Genomic DNA, 21,245 nt, shown 5'->3' with positions numbered 1-21,245 from the left:
GAAATCGTAAGCTAAGAACGAACTCTGATTTGCAAATCGGACATATGAAAGCAGTGACAAACAAGGAATCATAGGCCCGGTACATACCTCCGGGAAAAGGCGGGGTGGTGGCAGCCTGTTTGGCTGCAGAGGGACGCTGCAGCAGCCAAGGTGCCCAGCGTCCCTCCACCCCAAAATGAAGCCGGAAAAACTGGGTTCTTTTTGCGACAGTGCTGGCACGTCACGAGTGTACCATTGGCGCACTTGTGACGTAAGGGATGAGCAGCAACGTGTATACACTGCACATCCCTTATGTAAAAATGGCGGTACCCATGTGGATGGGATGCCACCATGCTGCTGCTGCTGCTGATATACTCCCGAACCCTAGTATCAACGCCACTGCGTGCCTTTTGGGCCAGCATGCTCTAAATAGAAGCTCCCTGGTTTGTTTGGCAGCCATTGGAGTAGGGGAAGCAAAGTGAGAACAAAATGGCTGTATGTGCCAGAAGCAGCTCATACATGTCAAGTCAGAGATGGTCTGTATGTTCACACAGGCATTTTAGCCACCTTGAGGTTAAAGTTCTGTTGTTGCCCTGCAGTTTCTCCTGACCTAAATAGTCCAGGGTTACCAAGAAGATGTTCATTAGTACATCAGATCTTCAACTTATGTCTCTTTTTAACTCTGGAGAGTATAATATTGAGATGTCATCTATGGAAGAAAGGGTGCAACATGTAGTTCATTTCCCTCTTCTGCTCTTTTTAAGGTGTTTCTCAAGTACTACCATGTAGAACAACTGAATTTAATGCGAAAGGAAACAATCAACAGGATTGTTTTGATTCAAGCATATGTCAGAGGATGGCTTGGTTCAAAAAGATACAAAAAAATAAAGGAGAAAAGGGAAGAAAGTGCAATTAAAGTACAGTCAGGTAATAGTTTGACTTACTTCACTAAATTATGTGAAAATGTGGTTCTTGTTTTTGTGTCTGCATGTATGTGTGCAATATGATGATCAGATGTGCTTTAAAAAAAAGATCCCCCGGTTTTAATTATTGTTGTCATATTGTTAAGCTATATGATAACAGTTTTGTTGTTATCCTATATTTTATAATACTGCCAGTTAATTTGATCAGGTATTTTGCTAATACCGCTATTCCAAAGATCATAGCGGTGAACAGCAAGTAAGCTAATTAGCAAGTAAGCTAATTTGCCCCCAACAGTCTGCGTACTCATTTTAGCGACCTCGGAAGGATGCAAGCCTGAGTCGAGCTTGGGCCCTTTTACTGGTCTTGAACTCGCAACCTTGTGGTTTCGAGTGAATGGCTGCAGTACAGGCATTTACCCACTGCGCCACCAGGGCTCCTGGTGGCAATAGCAGTAATATAATAGTAGTAGTAATAGTGGCAATGGTGGTGGCAGTAACAGTGGTTGGTGGCAGATGAATCTTGACTAGGGAGCTTATTGCACAGCTTTAAAAAGCGATTTACCGCTCCCAAATTGTTTTCTAATTCATACTGCATCTGGATACTATTGCATGGAGTTGTTTTGCTATCACCAGGCTGCACTTGCCCAGGAGCATCAGCAAAAATCTATGCGATAGTATCCAGATGCAGTCTGAATTAGAAATCAATTTGGGAACGGTAAGTCGCTTTATAAAGCTATGCAATAAGCCTCTTAGACATAGGGTGGGCCCTTGTGATCCGCTGAGGTTTGGCTCTAGGACCTCCTGTGGATAACAAAATCCATGGATGCTCAAGTCCCATTAAATACAATGGGATAGCAAAATAGTGTCCCTTATACAAAATGGCAAAATTAAGGTTTAATATTTGGATTTTATACTTTTTTTGAATATTTTCAAGCCATAGATGCTTGTATCCATGGATTAAAAATCAGTGAATATTGTACAAAGTAAATGCAATGAAAGCAATGGGACATTAGTTGGGAGTAAAATTTACAGCTGAGTTATTCTAAGATAACTTTTAGCATTGTTTCTACGAGGATAAAGTTCTTGCCATGATGCAAAATAAACCAATGTTAAATATAAATTGTTCATGGTGATGATGCATCAACTGAAGACCATAAGAACTTTAGCTCAGTGTCTTTGGGAGGGAGAAGTAAAGCTTTTCATACTTTAAATAGAATGGAATACAATTTGACCCCTTAAGCGCACTTCATGTTTGATTACTGTTAAAGTAAGCAGCCAATGGAATAATTTTAATATTTTGGTTAGGAATTTGTGGTGGGGAGATCTATATTTTCTGTCACGTTGAACTATTTTCTGCTTTCTTTTCATGTGTTTAGACTGTCACACAACATCTCGTTTATAGCACCTAGTCTAAAGCAGCCATAGGCAACTGCAGAAGGTGGTGACTGCATTTGTTTTTCCTGAATACCCCCCACCCCTCACTGAAGTTGTGGCAGTTATTCCTTTAAACAAAGTGCATGGACCTACTGCATGCTCCTGTGGACCTTGTTTACAAGTAGAATTACAGACCATGTTTCTGCATATAAACAAGACATGCCTTGTTTTAAAGGAAAAGTTGCATCTGGTACCAGGAACAAAATGCTTACATAGGCCGGTTACATACCGGCATTTTAGTGCGTGACGAGCACACACTAGGGTTATAAAAGGGCGGTGCTTCCGCACCACCCTAACCCTAGTGCGTGCCCGTCACGCACTAAACGGCAGCGGCCCTTCCACATGGACGCCGCCGTGAGGACGTCATGGCCGCGCCGCCTCTAGACGGGGCAGCGCGGACGTGACGTCCTCAATCCGCGGCAGGGCGCCTAGGGCGCCCTTTCCGCGGACCAGGAAGGAGCTCCGTTTTGGAGCTCCTTCCTGGTCCGCGGCGCCGCTTTGCTTCGCTGGGCGCAGTTCCAGACGGCTGTGCCCAGCAAAGCAAGGGAGAAAGGGGCCAAGAGGCCCCTTTCTCCCCCTCCCCGCTGCTGCGGGGTGTCCTTGGGGCTTGAAGCTTGAAGCCCCAAGGACACCCCTTTTCAGGCTGCGGGGAAGTGGCGTTTTGCCGCTTCCCCGCAGCCTGAATAGCGGCGGATCGGGGCCTCAGCGGCTGCCGGTGTAGCCACTGAAGCCCCGATACTCCGGGGAAAGGGGCAGGTCCAGACCGCCCCAAATGGGCGGTCTATAACCCACCATAGTTGCATACAGGCTGCATGGTGCCCAGTCATGATCTCAAGGGTATGTTTTTATAAATTCCAACACATGGCTTACAACCCTAGTTTAGCAAGAGTATTATAACTGCTTAATTATAAAGTTTTCACCATCTTTCTTTAGCTTACAGGGGATATGTTACTCGCAAAGAATATACTGTTGCAAAGAATGCATACAAAATGGAATTACGCATTACCAGACTTCAGGCTGGTAAGAATTGATGTTTCTTTCTTTCAGGCTTACTTGAAGGCACTTTTGCACAATCAGTATGCATGGCTACATATGTGGACTAAAGGGAAGACATCTGCAGCTTCTTTTTAAAAGCTGTATCTGTTAAAACTGAGCCATAAGTAACAACGGAACAACAGTTGAAAACCAGGAGTCAAATTAGGATTTAGAACCAGATTGTAAAACTAGAGCTAGGGTGGACTAATGTTGTCCAGGAAATGTGATAGCCATTCTTCCTGTTGAGGAGTTGCAATGACCATCTTACAGGAGGAAAGTCATCACAATACACAGAAACCTTTATTACCAAGGAAAGGTACCACTGTATACTCCTGATGGAGAGCCAGCATGGTGTTCTGGTTTGAGGATTGGACTAGGACTTTGGAGAACAGAGTTCAAATTTCTGTTCAGCCATAGAGACCCACTGGGTAACCTCGAGCAAATCACGCTTAGCCTAAGAGGAAGGCAAAGACAATCCCCCTCTGAACAAATCTTGCCAAGAAAACCCATGATAGGTTCACCTTAGGGTTGCCATAAATCAGAAATTACTTGAAGGCACACAACAACAACATAGTCTTGATAGCTAAACACAAGAAGTAATAGTGGGCAGAGAGCCCATAATCCCAGCACCTTACCACAAGAGGTAGCATTGCATAGACAGCCAAAGAGAGTAGCTCCATCACTCCTGGCAGTTTTCTGTCCTATTTGAGAGTGTGCTGATATCCATTGTTGTTGTTGTTTGTTATGTTCCTTCAAGTCATTTCCAACTTATGGAAATCTAAGACAAACCTATCACAGGAGTTTCTTGGCAAGATTTCAGAGGGGGTTTGCCTTTGCCATTCTCTGAGTCTGAAAGACTGGGACTTGCCCAAGGTCACCCGCTGGGTTTCCATGGCTAAGCAGGGATTTGAACCTTGAAATCCAGAGTCATCATTTCTGGAAGCAGGACCAGCCATACTGTTAGGCAGAATGAGGCAGCCAGCTTTGGTGGCGGATGCTGAGGGGCAGGAATTAATGTGACAAGCTGTTGCAGGACAGGACTTTATTTTCCAACATACATTTATCCTTCTGCTTTCTAAGCCACCTTGCTTCCTCCATATGCAAGTGGAATGTATTGCTACTGTTGATGTAAGACTGAATTGCCATTCTGGTTGGCTTCCATATGGAGAATGGGGTGCCATCTTACCTGTCACTTCAGATAGTAAAATAACTTGGGATGATCCTTTCCAGAGGTTGGAGGAATTGTGACCCTTGCGGGAAACATATCTTAGAAAGAAGCCCATGTAGTTTTATAATTATGTAAGACAAAATCATTTGATGGTTGCACCTTGCAGTTTCCTTGGGTTACATCTTTCTTATTTCTGAGCAATATGGCTACTGCCACACTGGATAGGGATAATATGACTTGTAACCCAGCACATCTTCAGGACATCCAGTTAGGGTAGTCTGACATAACCTCTCTGTATGTTCATAACCCTACTATTAGAAACTGGTTTGTGGCAGTTTTTTTTCTTCTTGTTATATATGTTAGTTGCAAGAGGATACTTAATCAGAAAGAAGATTAAGGATGAAAAAGATGCAAATAATAAAGCAGCAACAAAAATTCAGTCTCACTACAGAGGATACAGGGAGAGAAAGAGTTTCAGAAGAAAAAGGTACTGGGTTTTTTTGTTGTTGTTGTTGCAATTGTTCTATTACATGCCATCTCTTTCTGCAATAAACTACATTGAGAAAGCATCAGTATATCCCCATGACAAACTGCACTTCTTAAGGATGGAAAATTAATATAAGTTTTGTTTTCTTCAGACGTTTCATGGATTTCTGTGGAATTTCCACTATAACATCCTGAAAGCAAATAAATACAATTCATAAGTAACTGTTTTCTCCATGTCAGATCTGAAAAGATTTGTCGTGCCTCTGAGACTGTGTGTTGTATTTCTGACTCCCATCTTATGTGGAACCAAATATATCTTTTAAAAAGTAATTATTGGATATTATCCAGTTATTAAGAGTCTATCCAGCATGGGAAAATACAGAAAAGAAAATAATGTTGAATAGTTTCCTTTACAGGTGCTCAGTCTGGAGTTTACAGAAGAAACAAGAGACACATTTCAATAAGTTAAAAAGATGGTTGTTTATTGGTAGAAAAGCACAATGTGTTTCAGGCTCTGGGTGCTCTTAAGTCCTTCTTTGGGGGAGCTATTTAAATCAAATTTCAGACAAGATCTGGCACCTTTAGGGTATTTAGGCCCCAGAGCAAATACACCTGCACCCATTCATACATTTGTTCAAGCCAGTTGCCACTACTAACTTCCTTCCTACCTGGGGGGATGACAACCCGCAGTCCATGTTGTTCAGATGTATACATATTGAATCTATGGTTTGTTTATTTGCTTGTTTGCTGTACTTCTAAATGTACCTGAGCATGATTGTTCATGTATGGATAATGATCATGTGCTACAAATTACAATGATACCAGGCTCCTCCAGATGAGTCAAATCTGTCAGGAGGTTGTGGTATTTTTTTTTCTTGTCATTTCGGAGTTTTTAAAAACTATCCAAATGATGTTTCTGTTGCTCTCAACTATTTTCTGACTTTTGCTGGCAACTCTGACAACATTTTATTCCCCTACACCTCCATGGGTTTATTTTTAAATTCAAGAACAAAAAATACCTTTTGCTCCTTTCTCACATTTATTTATGAATTACAGCACTTTGGTACTTTTGCTCTATCACACTAACTTTGAAAAGAATTTAAACATTCGAGGGGGGGGGATATACTTTAAACCATTAAACAACCTCAGCAAACCAGGCCTCAGTTTTGCCAAACCTTTGGAAGAGGCCTAGTTCAGATCCAAGAAATCACTACAAACAGTAGAATAGATGAGTAAATGCAGAGGCAACAATGTGCTTGTCTACATGGATGATTTACCCCCAAACTTCTCCCAGGCTCACTGCATCCTGTTTACATGACACAAAGCCAAACCCCAAATTGAGTCTGGACTGTCTTTATGACACCTGCATCCAATTCAGGGCTTCCTCACCCAACTCTCATTTAAATAATTCAAGAGTGGGTTTTCCACTGTCTTTGCAGCAATGGCAGTGGCTGCCTCTTCATGCATGGTTCCTGCCAATTGCCCAGCTGCAGGTGTGAATTGCTCTGAGGTCAGAACGAGGCACTCAGTGTTGATAGCGTTCTGACCTCAGCAGCTATGCTGGGCAAATAGAGTCCATATGGGAAGGCAGCTCCCATTATTTACTGCAAGAGCCAAAAACCTTCAGTAAAAGAGATCAGGTAATGGAGGGGTTTGTTGTGGGTTTTTTTTTGGGGGGGGGGGGGGGAATTCAAGGCCAGTATAATCCAGAGACAGCCCAAAAAGTTATGGCAATTGTAGACATATCCAACTAGTGGCAAAATTGAAGGAGCTATATTGCAACAACTCACAATTCTTTAGATGAGTCAAGAAGAGCCCACTATCAGCTACACTGATACTGTGAGCCACTTCCTTGAGCTAATCATAGCTTTCCTTCCACAGTGCACTCCACCACATGTATTGGCCAGATTTTCAGGTGTCCTTTTATCAGGAGCCACACACCCCCATCTGCAAATGAAAATTGGTTTAAAAAAATCCTAGTATCAGCTCTGCTAAATAATAATTTAAACTCTTACAGTAGCATATAAGTGAACTAGCCCAGTTGACTTCAACAAGACTGTACTAATTTGAGTGACTTTTCACTTCTGTTGAATGCCTTTTAAATTATCTGAAATGAGTAGTCTTTGAGTTACTGAAGAATGCTGCTATACAGAAATGTGCATCTTCATTTTTCAGACCCTGTTTCCGGCTGAAAGCAACAAAAAAACCTAATCTTTCGCTATTGTTTTCATTTTTGAAACATTTATCATATTGACATTTTAATGCATAAACATTGCCCTGAGTGGTCTTGTAAGGTTACAGTATCTGTCTCTTATAATATCGCCTAATAGAATATGCCTTTTACAGGGAATCGTTCCTCAGGAAGGAGCAGACTGAAGTGGCAGCTAACCCAGGTGAAAAGGAAAAAAATCAAATTCCAGAGGATGGGAGTGAGACAACTGTCATGCAAAACTCTCTGTCTCATACTGAAGAGGTAGCTGCTATTATACTTCAGAGTAATTACCGGGGTTACCGAGAACGTAAAAAGTTCAAGGAACAGTGTGAGAAAAAAGGTGATGGACATGTTACACAGAGCTCACTTCTAGAGGCTGAAGACAGTTCAGCTCTTGTACAAAATACATCTCGTACTGAAGAGGAAGCTGCTGTTGTCCTTCAGAGTAACTACCGGGGTTACCGAGAGCGTAAAAAGTTCAAGGGGCGGTACAAAAAAATGACAGGTGCAGATGAGGATCAGAGCACTTCTTCAGAGGTTGAGGGTGGTGCAGCTCTTGTCCCAAACTCCCCTCCTCAATCTGAAGAGGAAGCTGCTATTATCCTTCAAAGCAACTACCGGGGTTACAGAGAACGTAAAAGGATAAGACAACAGTGCTGCAAGAATATGGTGGCGACTGAAGCATCTTCAACTCAGAGTCTCCAATTGGCTGAAAGTACAGCATCAGAAATGGAAGCAGGAATGGACCAAAAAGATGCTATACTTTCTCAGAACATCCTCTGCTTGGATCAAAAGGCACCAGAGGAGAATAAAGAGATGCTTCACAGGGGAAGAAGTTCTTCACTGAAGCAAAAGCCTCCCGAGGATGACAAAAAACAGGCCAGTTCCAGCCGCTCTTCTAAGAAAGCATCTATCAAAAAAGTGTTTGAAGCTAGCCAGCAGCAGACTCCTCAGGAAAGAAGAGGTACAAATGAGAAAAATCAAACCCCCATTGTTCTGTGTGATAGTCACCTGGAGAGACGGTCTCTGAAATACAGCCAGCCAGTTCCCAGCGAAAACAAAGCAAACATAAGGAAAGGCTCCCTGAGAGGTTCTCAAAAACATATTGAAGCCAGCAAGCCAGCCTTAGGAGACAAAGAAAAGGCAGCATTAGTCATTCAGAGTAATTACCGAGGATACCGAAGAAGAGGACAGCTCAGGAAAGAAGGGAAATTGCTTTGTGAAAATCAAGACAGAGCCCACAATGAGCTGAACGGTGATGGACAAAGTAAAAGTCCTGGTTGGAAGACAACAAAAGAGAAGCACAGCCCCAGCACCCAGGTTGGGGGCCTAAGGAAGGAGGACCCAGAGAAGGAAAAGTCTGATTTGGCAGCTTTTTCCAGACAGGTAAGTTGCTGAGAGCACCCTTCCCCAACACTCTCTCCAAGGTGTGTTGTACTGCATCACCCATCATCCCCAACTGTGTCTATGTGGGATGGTGAATGGGTGTGACCCAACATTTCTGGAAGGTACCACCTTGGAAGAGTCTAGTTAGAGACTTTGTGCCAGCCCATTTATTCAGTACGCACCATGATGACACTCGTGTGCAGCACCTAAACAGTGCTGCGCACAAGGGGCATCATCATGGCGCACAAGCGCAGCTATGGCACCCCTTCCGGGACCTGCCCAGAATCAGGTTCTTTTTGATCTCTCCAGAGGCTGTAATGTGTGGTTGCTGCGGCCTACTTCTGGGGCAAAAATGGGCGGCGTTTAGCTGCCCATCTGTACAGCCCCTAAATTAATTTCCATTGCTCAGTATGAGCACAGTTTTTATTAAATGACAATTCCCTGAAAATGAGAGCCAGTGTGATGTAGTAGTTTGAATGTTTCACTGGGATTCTGGTTAACCAGAGTTCAAATCCCTGCTTAGCCACAGAAATCCACTGGATAATCTTGGACAAGGTATACTCTATGTCTAGGAGGAAGGCAATGGAAAATGTTCTCTAAATTGCTAAGACCCTATGATAGGGTTGCCCTAAATCAGAGTCAATTTGCAAACACTTAACAACAGCAGCAATGAAAATTAATGTGGTTTTAGGAGACACTTTTTAAAAATGCCAACATTTGGCAGTCTTTTCCCCGCAAGGTTAGAGGGGCATAATCTTTGTTTTCAAATGCCTACTACAAGTATCTGTATCCATACATTCCTCTCTCAACAATTGTTTTTGTTGCTCTTTTTTTGTTTTGACTGCAGAACATTTTAATATTTTTAAATTATTTATTACTTTGTGGTCCGTTTAATTGTTTCCATACTAATTTGTACTTACTTTCAGTGCAAACCCCTGAGATATCTTATGAAAACATTAATTCCTTTGAATGTATAATGAAAAACCTGGTTCACTTTAAGGCCACAATCCAGTGGGATTTGCTTGTCCTCTCCATTTCCCAGCCTCCTTGAGCAGGATGTTAGAGTTTCCAATGGGCTGCAGGAGAAAAGGGGAGTTGCCAATTCTGACAGAAGCCACAGGAAACAGTAGAAATGCTCCATTTGTTTCTGGTCAAAGCATTTATGGAGCTTTTCATGATATCTGTAAAAGCAGAATTCTCTGTAACATTAGGAGTTGGTTCATACTCTTATTAAAATCACTGTTCTCTTCTGCTGATTGGCCTTTGAACATGATTTTGTTTCTTCCCCCCCCCTCTAGATATCAAAATTATCAGAAGACTATTTGGTGCTGCAGCAGAAATTGAATGAAATGATTCTCTCACATCAGCTAAGACCTGTGATGCTCTCCAAAGACAAGCAAACAAATGGCCACCTTTCTCCTAGTGTGTGTGAGTCAGGTAAAAATAATTCTCATTATGGAAAGACATTATTAATTTGATTCAGTGGAACACTGTGCCATCACAGGTGCCTTGATTATGGAGTAGGACAACAAGGTGGGTAATCTGTGGCCATCCAGAGGTTATTGGACTGTGGCTGCTATCATCCCAACCATTGGCTGTTGTTAGGTAAGTAGGGTTTATGGGAACTGTAATCCAACAACATCTGGAGTGTTTGGTGTGTTTGGATTAGCTCTGAGGTAGTGTTCCATATTTTGGCAAGATAGCGGGTGTCATTTTTTTTTTTTTTACACTAGTACAACTCTACATCATATAATTAATGCAGTGGAAATCTTTCAGAGGGTATCCAGTCTAACTTCTAGTCCAAAAGGAAAGAACATCCACAGTCTATTTTTCAAATGTGTTTAAAGTGCAACACAGACCACAACATGTCCCCTGGCAGGTACATGTAGGTGGATGTCTTCAGAGGAAAAACCACAGATCATTCTAGCAAGCAAGTAAAGACACACTTCATAGAGGAAGTTAACTAGACCTACAGGAAGCTTCCTTCCTGACCCAATCCCAGTTTCAATATTGATCAAATTGTAAACAAAACAAATCTAGATAGCAATGCATCATGCAAGTAACTATTTACATATAATGAAACAGTTGCTGAGTCTCTCTTATCCAGAATTCCAAAATACAAAATATTCCAAAAGCCAAAACTTCTTTCATGAGTGGCTAAGATAGTGACACTTTGCTTTCCAATGGTTCAGTGTACACAAACTTTGTTTCGTACACAAACTTTTAAGATATTGTACAAAATTACCTTCAGGCTGTATGTGTAAAGTGTATATAAAATATAAATGAATTTTGTATTTAGACTTGGGTTCCATCTCATTATGTTTGTATATTCACATACAGGTATTCCAAAATCCAAAAAATAAAAATAAAAATACAATCCAAAATCCAAAACACGTCTGATCCCAAGCATTTTAGATAAGGAATACTTAACCTGTAATTCTATTTTCCTAGTAACAAAGACACAAATAAGTTACATCTGAAGAAGTAGACTGGAGTACAAAACTGTTTATGCCAAATTTGGCTAATTTTAAAGGGCACAAAATTTCTTCCTTTTTTCATATTGAAACAAAGTAGCCCAGCTATCTGTTTGAAACTAAGTTATATTACGTTTGTAACATAGCAAGGGGTAATTTCCTTTTGTGGTGTAACTTACATCCTTTTAGAGTTTCTTCAATAATTATAGGTTTAGTAAAAAAAATCTAAGTAAAAACAACTGTTATATTTGTATAAGAAAAAAAGTTACATTTGAAAATGTAACTCTACTAGTAAAAAAAGTACTCAGAGGGCTAGGAACATAATTTGTGGGTTTGGACTCCAAAAGCAATCAGTACCTTAATTGTGCTGGACCTACTTTATCTGAAAATAACGAAGTTACTGAGCTAAGTAGTACTAAATCCAAGGGAGTTTTCTTACAGCCAAAGGATCTATAATTACTTGAACAATTTATTGGAGAGGAAAGTTGGATTTATATGCTAAATTCAAGCAATGATTGAAAACCCACATTTACAGCTTGATCTTACATTCATTGGTGCCATTTATATTCCACCTCATTGTTCCTAACAATAAAACATTAAAACACCATAATAATCAGGATAATGAAAAGAAACCAGTTCCAGCTTTTTCTAAAGGCAGTATCTGATAGTAGAACACCTCAGAGAAATACACAAAGTCAATCATTCAAGAGATCTAAAATCAAGTGGATTCAAGAATAATAGAAGAAAGATAAACCGGAAAACGGTGCTTTTGTGCCTATTCTGTTAACTATTCTTTGGTCTCTGTGTTTCTGAAAGTAAAGCTTGTGTGTGAGGGGGGAACAGAAAGCCCCCCTCTATAATTTTTCCACAATCCTTCATCTTAGTACTATCCATGTGTGTTTGTTTATGCATTAATGTCATTAAGCTGTATTTTGGTAAAAGTTAATATGAGGCCTGACAGCATGTCTTACCTAATATGTATTAACTGTTCAGAGATTAACATGGGAAATAGCAAATGCCTGTCTTTTCAGAATACATATGAGAGATGTAAAATAATCTATGACTGGATGTACATTTCCTTTACTTTCTATTCATATATGATGAAAAGTGGAAGAAGGTAACTCAGGTGTTTAGTACCTCCAAAGCCTAAGGATTGTATAATTGGATGAAACACTTCCCTGGTGAACAAAGCTAGTCCAAAACATTATGCTGCCTCAACTAAAGGACAGTATTGTGCTCTCTCCCCATTCCACATATGGGGACCAATTAGATGGGCTGGTGAATATTTCTTCAACATTCATCCACTGTACCTGAGGGAGCAAGCTAGTTTAGGTGGCTAGGACATGCCAGAGAGCCTACAAGGCTTTGCCCTTCAATGCAGGGAACAGGAGAGGTTAAGGATAAACAAACAAGGTTTCTTGCTACTTCTGTCCCCTGGCATCAGTTGCCCCAGGCAGTCACCTGCCCCTGTCTAATGTTAGAGCTGGTTCTGTTGGTGAGTTCATATTTGCAGGTCTGGTGAGTTTAATAGTAGTGGTAATTAAATGGCCTACATTGTATTCCCCCCAACATTGATCCTGTGAAACTATTTGTATGGGCCCAGTGTCAAGTCATGGCATAGTGGTTTGAATGTTGGGCTATGACTATAGAGACCAAGGTTCCCTGTTCAGCAATGAAACCCACTGGGTAACCTTGGGTAAATAACATGCTCTCAGCCTCAGGGGGAGGCAATGGCAAACCTCCTCTGAACAAATCTTGCCAAGAAGAACCCATAATAATTTTTCTCTAGGGTCACCATAAGTCGGAAATGACTTGAAGGCACATGACAACAACAATGTCCAACTATTCATCAAGTTTATACCATTTATGTTCAAGTAAAATGTAGTTGTCGGTTACGTTCTGTTTAATTCTGTTCACATAACTCAAAGATAACTTTATTATTTACAGTGTTCTAAATTTCCAAGAAAAGACATATTTGAAATATGTTCCAGATGTAAACCACAAACTTTAGTTTCTGGATTATAGCTTAGACTTGGTGTATTAGGCTCAAACAGGTTTGCATCCCAATTCTATCAACATGATTTTAAAAAGCACATTGGTTTCAGTGGGTTTTCTTCCAATTTAGTTTGCTTTGATCACAACCAGACAGTCCACCGAGCTCAATGGCACAGTGAAATATAATTCCACTTCTAGGAGGGCTTTCTCCATCTTAGCTCCCAACCTCTGGAACGCGCTGCCCTTCGAGTTCCGCTCAGCCACCTCCCTAGCCCAATTCAGGAAGGGGCTAAAAACCCATCTATTCGAACAAGCGTACCCCTGACCAGTAATTCTCCCCCCCTCCCGCGTCAGCATTGTTTGCCGGCATGATAATTTTATTATTTTTATTGAATTGTCTTGGTGTATTTTATATGGCTTTGCTTATTTGTATTGTTGTTTATTGCTGTTCACCGCCCTGATTTTCAGAAGGGCGGTATATAAATAAAATTTTATTATTATTATTTATTATTATTATTATCCTGGGTAGTAAGTGGGCTTAGGGTTAAACTCTTGGGCTTCAATAATAAAACAACTAATTCAAAAGTAAACCCAACTAAACTTGAGAATCGCATGCTTAGGCCTGGACCAATCAGTGAGGGCTACACCAATTTAAATTGCCCATTTGTTCCCAACTTGAGGGTCAAGTTAACTTTTACTTTTAATGCATAATTTTGAACTATGTCTTTTTGTTTTCTTAAGGAATTTATAGACATATGGTGGGGGAATATTGGAGGATGTACTGCACAGAAAGTGTAGGGGCCCTTTCACACTATACAATTAGTGTTGTGATTCCACGTAAAGTGTCCTGGCTGCATCCTATGGAATCCTGGCCTTTGTAGTTTAGTGTGGCACTAGACTTCTCTGGCTGACACCCAACTGCCAATCCCAGGATTCCATAGGATGCAGCCATGACACTTAAAATGTAATCATTAATGCCAAAATTATGTAGTGTAAAAGGTCTCTAAATTTATTCCTTCCCTCCACAACTGTGTTTTTCCTTTTCCAAATTCCATTTTATATCACACTGAACAATGCTGTTACTGCTTACAAATGACTAACTCCCTGAGGCGCACAAGAGAAATGAAAAGCTAGAATTTTAGAAGGTTAAATAAAAAGGGGGGGGGAATAATGACACTCTCTTCAAAACAATTATTTAAAAAGGGCATCTAGATCTTTTTTTAAAAACTTCATTGATCAATATGCACTTATTTAGCAAAGGAGAAACTGCCCCTGAGTTGAATGAAATCACTTTTGGATATCTATCACATTAATTACATGTATTTTTGAAAAGGACAAGGGGAACAGTTTTCATTCACCACACAGAAACTGAGAGGGAAGGTTTACAGTGCACAGGGAGGGTAAGTTTATCCTTTTTCTAGCCAGTCATCCCCATACCCCAAACTACCACAGAATGTGGCTAGGAATATTAGGCCCGGTGCAGACAGGCATGAAGCAGTGTGGCGGCGCTAATTCTAGGGTTCCAGACCGCACAGCAACCGCACGGTCCGTAACCCTGGAACATGCTGCTGCCATCATCATGGTGGCCTCCCAACCAACGGGGGCCGCCATGATGACATGTGCGATATGCAGCATCTACACGTCACGCAAAGGAAGCTGTGTCATAGGACTGCATCGCAGCCCTTATGCCGCAAAGAAGAAGCTGCTCTACACTGCCACGCCAGTGATCTAGAGGAGAAAGAGGCTGCCCCTTTCTCCTCTTTAGTGCCAGGGTGCACTGGGCGCCTAAGGCGCAAGGGCATCCCTTTCTAGGCCAAAGAGCCGCTTCTCTTTGGCCTGGAAAAACGCCGGATTTGGGCTGCCAGTAAGGTTGCCCTGGCCCCAATCCAGCCAGAAAAGGGCAGGTGCAGGCCGCCCCTTTGGGGCGGTCTGTACTGGGCCTTACTTTAAAATTTCAGTGATGCCTGAGTGAACTTTCCATAGAAACTCACACTGCTACCCACTGGGAGCCACATTATACCCCTGACAGAGGACTTTAGAGGACTAACTCCAAGGCAGATGTACCCAAATTTTTGGACAATATTTTTTCTCCTGAAAAATATCCACCCTCAATTTTTGAAAATATTTTGATGGAAGGATGCTGTTTGCCCACCCTGAGATTAAAGATGAGATTGCTCAAGTTCCAGCCCAACACTCTTTACGACTGGACTATAGTATCTCTCAGTAGTCCCAGTAGAGCCCCTTAATCACAACACAGCCTCATTTATCATGGTCGTCAATGAAAAAAGATGTCAGCGTTCAGCTGATTTTTTAATACAGTCAGCCCTCCATATCACAATTCTGTATCTATGGATTCAACTATCCATGGCTTGAAATATTTTTAATATATATATATATACATTAAAACAGGAGATCTTGATTTTGCCATTTTATATAAGGGACACAAGTTTACTATGCCATTGTATTTAATGGGACTTAAGCATCCATGGATTTTAGCATCCGCAGGGCATCCTGGTACCAAACTCCAAAGAATACCAAGGGCCCACTGTATGTGTTTATATTTGTCTGATATTCAATTCAAATCCTAAGGAGAAGCAAGCCAGAATCTCGTTGTGTGTCTTCAAGTCGTTTCTGACTCCTGGAGACCCTAAAGCAAGCCTGTCATGGGGTTTTCTTGGTGATTTGTTCAGAGGATGTTAGCCATTGCCTTCCCCTGAGGCTGAGATCATGTTACCTGCCAAAGGTCACCCAGTGGGTTTCATGTCCAAGCAGGGTATTGAACCCCTGTCTCCAGAGTAATGGTCCAGCATTCAAACCACTATGCCATGCAGAATTTCTAGTTCTTGTTTAAATATATACCCTGGATATGAGAGCATTTGGTCAGTCTGCATGAGTTCACTGCTTGTAAACAATATATCTGTGTATTCCAAAATTGCTAGAAGTTATAATGCTCTGTAACAGTACTTTACCATTATTTCTGAAAAAGACCAGGATTATAACTAGCAGTTTCAAAATATATGCTGTAGCTCTTACAACATGGGATAGACGACTCTTATTTTGCATGATTGGGTCCCTACCTGGCAGTAGAGTGATCATATCCTGTTATAGATTAAAAATACTGCAGTGAAAGCTATTGATTATTCAGGATCAGTGACTAAAATGGAATTGTTTTTTTTTTTAAAAAAATAATAAAGTAAATAAGATGTTTTCCTCCAGCACTGTTTCTGTTTCCTCAGCCAGGCCATCTGTCAGAGGCAAAGACTTACCTCATAAATAGAGTCTTAATTAGAAAGAGGCATATCTTTTTTCCTCTTCTTTAGGAAGCAGTGATTCTGGAGAGGAAATTTCCTGCCAATATGCATCATTGTGGTTCTCATTTCCAGTAAAGGCATCAGCGAATGGCATTAACTGCTAATCCTTTGTTTTTCTTTAAATCATTTGGCGTGTCTATTTACATGATTGTTCTAATAGTCCACGTGATAATTGAACACATTTCCTTCCTCTTCACTTGTGCAGTGTGTCATCTTACAGCTGTGATATGGGAATCCAAAAATAGTACTTTGTATGCCAAACAGGCTTGCTTGTCTGCCTTTAGCTATGAATAGACCAACATTATTCATTTCTGACAGCCCACAATGCTTCCAGCAGTTAACTTTTGATTCTAGCTATATTTTCTGGAGATTATTTTTGTTGGCCACCCAAGGTGAAAGGGTAGTAAGAAAACAGGCTGATATGTTGTGACCAAGAATTTAATGTTTTGGGAAACATCATTTTAAGAAAAGAGAAGGCTCAGGATATTGTTATCCTATGCTCTGGTGGCTGGGACACATCCATCATGTCATGATATTGGCTTGAAGATTCCATATATACAATTGCCATTTTCCTGCAATCTGACCCTGTGATCTGAAGATTCCATTCACATGGAGCCACAAAATGTTAGAGTTGGAAGAGACCATGAGGACTGTCTATTCCAACCCATGCAGGAATGTACAACTAAAGCACTCCTGAAATATGCCCATCCAACCTCTGCTTGAAGACGGCCAAACATAGAGTCTGCCACCCTCTAAAACCCTCTATGCCATTGTTGAACAATACATTTTAAAAAAAAAAAGCTCTTCCTAATGTTTAGCTGGAATCTTTTTCCATGTAATTCAGATCCATTGGCAGACTCTCCATGTTTGGCTGTCTTCAAGCAGAGGTTGGATGGGCATATTTCAGGAGTGCTTTAGTTGTACAATCCTGCATGGGTTTTAGTCTCTGGAGCAGCAGAAAACAAGTTTGCTCCATCTTCTACAAACTACATGGAGATACCTACTGTTTAAAACAAACCAGTTTCTTATTTTGTCTGAATATGATGACCCATGTCTAGAATAAATTACATCAACACATAGGATATCAAACCATGATGCTATCTCTATTTGTTCACTGCTAACAATTTATTCATACTTTCAGATAAGATGGGCCTTGAAAGTAAGCTTTGGGTTTTTTCCCTCTCAAGTGAAAAGGAGAGGGAAAGGAAACTGGCTCACCAAATTCACACATGATTCCTGTATGTATGTATATATGTGTATACGTACACACGCGTACAGTATACATACTGATACAATGAAACAATTTTAGATGAGATTCTAATCTGACTCTGCATATTTGCTTTAAATGGAAGACTGCTGTGTATTTTCTTTTAGTGTAGAAAATGAATTAATTGCATTGAGATTTCATTGTCTGTAGCAAATTGACTGCACCTTCGTATAGAAAAGGACCATTGTTCTTCAGGAAACAAAATGTTAGAGAGATAATTTTGCATTCATTAAATTAGGGCCCATCTGCATTTCAAATAAGCTAAAACAATAAATGTATTCATTACTCAACTATATTGTAAATTAACATTATTCCTTTTGGTCCTCCAATATATCTGTGACCTTTCCAAGGCATTATTTATCACATGTAACAAAGCAAAAGTTATACAGCTAATTGTGCTGGTACTTACACTGATGTATTGCTGATCGTTTCTGATTATAAATGCTTGTGCCACTTTCTTAATTAAAATGGTATTATGATGGTGGTAGAACAGCGTTTTTCTTACCACCAGGGATAACAAGCTTCTGCGAGACATCAGAGCAAATTTTTCATTTTCCTGTCCATATAGGTCATCTCAAGGTGAATGCAGTAAATAGCTGTGGATGGAACAGGCTGTTCCCATGAGCAAGTTCTTTAGCATGTAACATTTATTTTAGATGAATCGGTTAGGCAAAGGTGGCATATCTGCCCCAATGAAACTATAAAGTGGACCTCAGAGCTCGTATAACAATGGCCTACTTCACACCACTGTTGGAAGATCACTTTGCTAGAAATGAAGTCTTGTGGAGAATAATGAAAAAAGCTGGGTATATTTAGCCTGGAGAAGGGAAAATAAAGCAGTGGGATGGGACACTATTCAAATACTGAAATTATGCTGGCAAAAAAGGAAAACCCTTTGCAGCCCACATGGAGTAATTGTGTTCCCCTTTGTTCAAGAGGGCAGAGATTGAATCAGTGAGTGGAGAGGTTCATGGGAAATAGATTTTAGCTAAATGCAGAATAAACTTCTTAACTGAATGAGATGAAGAGACAGTGGAACAGAGTGCCACCAGACTTGGTGGGCTCTTCTTTGTTGGAGATGCTTCTTGGAGGTGGAGGTATTAGACATGGAGATGCTGAAATTGTATCCAGCATTTAAGGCCTTTGATCAGGAAGTTGGATTAGATGGCCTCCAAAGTACCTTCCAGCTCTTGTGTAAATGAATGGTCCATGCAAGCAAAAAATATTCATGTCTACATAGAAAATGATAAATCAAAAGAAAAACCATCATAACCCCTAATAACCTAGAAACCAAGTTTCCCCTTGCTGGACATTTCCTACAAACTCTTTGCAAGATTGTGGTCTCTGTTGTGATATACTAGAGCTTTGTCAATTTGTTTATGTAATATTATACCTTTTACTTCTTGCAACATTGCATACCTGCTTTTGTTTAGTAGTTACATAGAAAATAAGACATCAAGGAGGAAAGTCCTCATCTAAAACCTTCCCTCACATTCTGGTTTTCTGTGTGTAGCAATCTTTGGGGTGTAGGAGACATTCCCTTTACCATCTGAAGTTGCACAGCTCAGAGAGAGGTTTATCCACCTTGGTTAGAATTAGTTCCATTTGTGTGATTATGAAATGATGGTGGATTCCATATTTTATTTTCAGATTGGAATGCTTAGATCCCCATCACTATGTACAAAACAAAGCTTTGCTATTAGCGTCCAAGAGGTTTTCTCATTGGGCAGACAAATTAGAATGGCCACAACTGAAGTTTCCCGTTAGCTATAGGTTTTCAGCCTAACATATTAAAGCACTTCTAGCTATTCTAAACTTCTTAAGGGAGAAAAGAATGGAAGTTGGAGGGTTGTAACTGTCAGCCAGAGCTAAACATCAAAAGGTTTCATTGGGAAACAGTGACTGTATTCCTGTACTGGGTTTGTGTGGTGTAAACTCTACATGCAGAGCCGTACACTGTGTTACACGGCTTTTGTGCTGAGTAGCAGAATTGCACAACTGAATGTGCAACCAAAAAAAATGCTATTGCCAATTTCAGCCAAAAATGCACATCTGCATGTGCAACCACATGGCACAACTCATTTGAACTGAATACAAATGTTGTGAAATCAGACAAAATGTTCTATTGTTTTGCACGTGTAACATCCCAATCAGTAAAACAGGGAGACCACACTAGACATGGAATGATTCAATCAATAAAGCCACAGCCCTGAGTTTATAACACCTAAGAGGGCAGCAGAGATCTTAGAGGTCTTTCATTCATAAGTCTAAGATGACTTTACAGCAGATAACACTAACAAAACTCTCAACAGGATTTCAACCCATGATCTCCAGAATTCCCCAACCCTCATAGCCATGGGAGATTCTGGATGTTGTAGTCCAGAAAAGGAGCTTTTGAGACCCTGGATTGGAGTGTATTGGCAAGATTGTGAGAGAATCTTTTGAGACAAATTTCCTCAAGCTTCTTCTGAATTTCAAGGTTAATTATTTGCTGCACTAATACACCAGCTTTCTGCCAATGTACATTTACAATTTAAAATACAATAAAATTAAAAGTACAAGAGACAAAACAATTTTAAATTTATATCCTGCTTTTCTGCTTTGTATATTCACAAGATCTAATGCTTTGGTTTAAAACTGCATCATAAAACAGAGATCTCACAAACAAACATGCAACAGATAAAAATTCACAATTGAGTCTACAGAGCATAAAAGCAATCTTATGGATAGTTACCTGAGAGTAAGCTCTATGGAACTCAGTGCTGCTTATTTCTGATTGCATAATTGTAAAATGCATCAAGCTTTACTGAAAGCTCTCCAGATAGCTAAAAGCTGCCCTTTAGCTTTTAATTAGAAATGCAAACAATCTAGCAAAAAAATTGTTCCTGCTTAAACTACTAGCACTAGAGCTAGGAGGGTACATCAGTTACTATGGTGACAGTGGATTATGTCATCTCTTTACTTTGAAGGGGAAAAAAACCTTTTGAGATGTTTTCTCCCTTCGCCACATCACTGGCTGATCCTGCATCCCCTGAGTTGGCTAAGCAATTGGCTGGCAGGTTATAAGTGGATTTGTGGGATGTAAAATACATAAACATGAGCTGAGATGGTAGTTGCATGGAAGTGAGGTAGCTCCCTTAAAATTAGGAGTCGGGGGAGTGTTTCATTGCCTGCCAAGTGTTTTGCAATCTTTGGAATGAATTGGTGGATGAATTTATTTTTACACATAATAGTGACCATGGGATCCCTATAGTGAGCTAGTCATCTTGTATATTTTTGATGGCATTTCTAGGTCTCAAAAATATGTGCATCATTACTACCTCTAAGAGCTTATTGTATGACAAAGTATCTCTCTCATGTAAAACAAATGCATTCTCTTCTTTCTTTAACAAGGATGATTTTGCCTTGTGATTCTCTCTTGCAGCTGCCGCCAAACCAGAGGATGCTCAGCCTGTGCAGAGAAGCCCAAGGAGACCCCAGAAACCTAAGACACTGAACAACCCTGAAGATTCTACATATTATAGTCTTATACATGTAAGCTGAGTGGGGACCATTTGGGGGAGCCTAAAGGATTT

The 21,245-nt window shown here is 40.5% G+C and overlaps 1 protein-coding gene across 7 annotated transcripts in view; it reads left to right on the top strand.

Moving 5' to 3' along the window:
• The window catches only part of MYO3A (myosin IIIA), a 131,820-nt gene that overhangs the window by 100,016 nt on the left and 10,559 nt on the right, over positions 1-21,245 (top strand). For all 7 annotated transcript variants that reach the window (XM_042476842.1, XM_042476839.1, XM_042476841.1 and 4 more), the window contains 6 exons: positions 744-906; positions 3,270-3,356; positions 4,903-5,026; positions 7,372-8,623; positions 9,922-10,060; positions 21,095-21,204. In XM_042476842.1, coding sequence (XP_042332776.1) covers positions 744-906; positions 3,270-3,356; positions 4,903-5,026; positions 7,372-8,623; positions 9,922-10,060; positions 21,095-21,204 — 1,875 coding nt within the window. The remainder of the gene's footprint in view (positions 1-743; positions 907-3,269; positions 3,357-4,902; positions 5,027-7,371; positions 8,624-9,921; positions 10,061-21,094; positions 21,205-21,245) is intronic.

The sequence above is a fragment of the Sceloporus undulatus genome, chromosome 6 (genome assembly GCF_019175285.1).
Source record: "Sceloporus undulatus isolate JIND9_A2432 ecotype Alabama chromosome 6, SceUnd_v1.1, whole genome shotgun sequence".
In the NCBI taxonomy this organism is placed as follows: Eukaryota; Metazoa; Chordata; class Lepidosauria; order Squamata; family Phrynosomatidae; genus Sceloporus; species Sceloporus undulatus.
The sequence above is the reverse complement of the archived record's forward strand: the minus strand, read 5'-3'. Positions and strand labels throughout refer to the sequence as shown.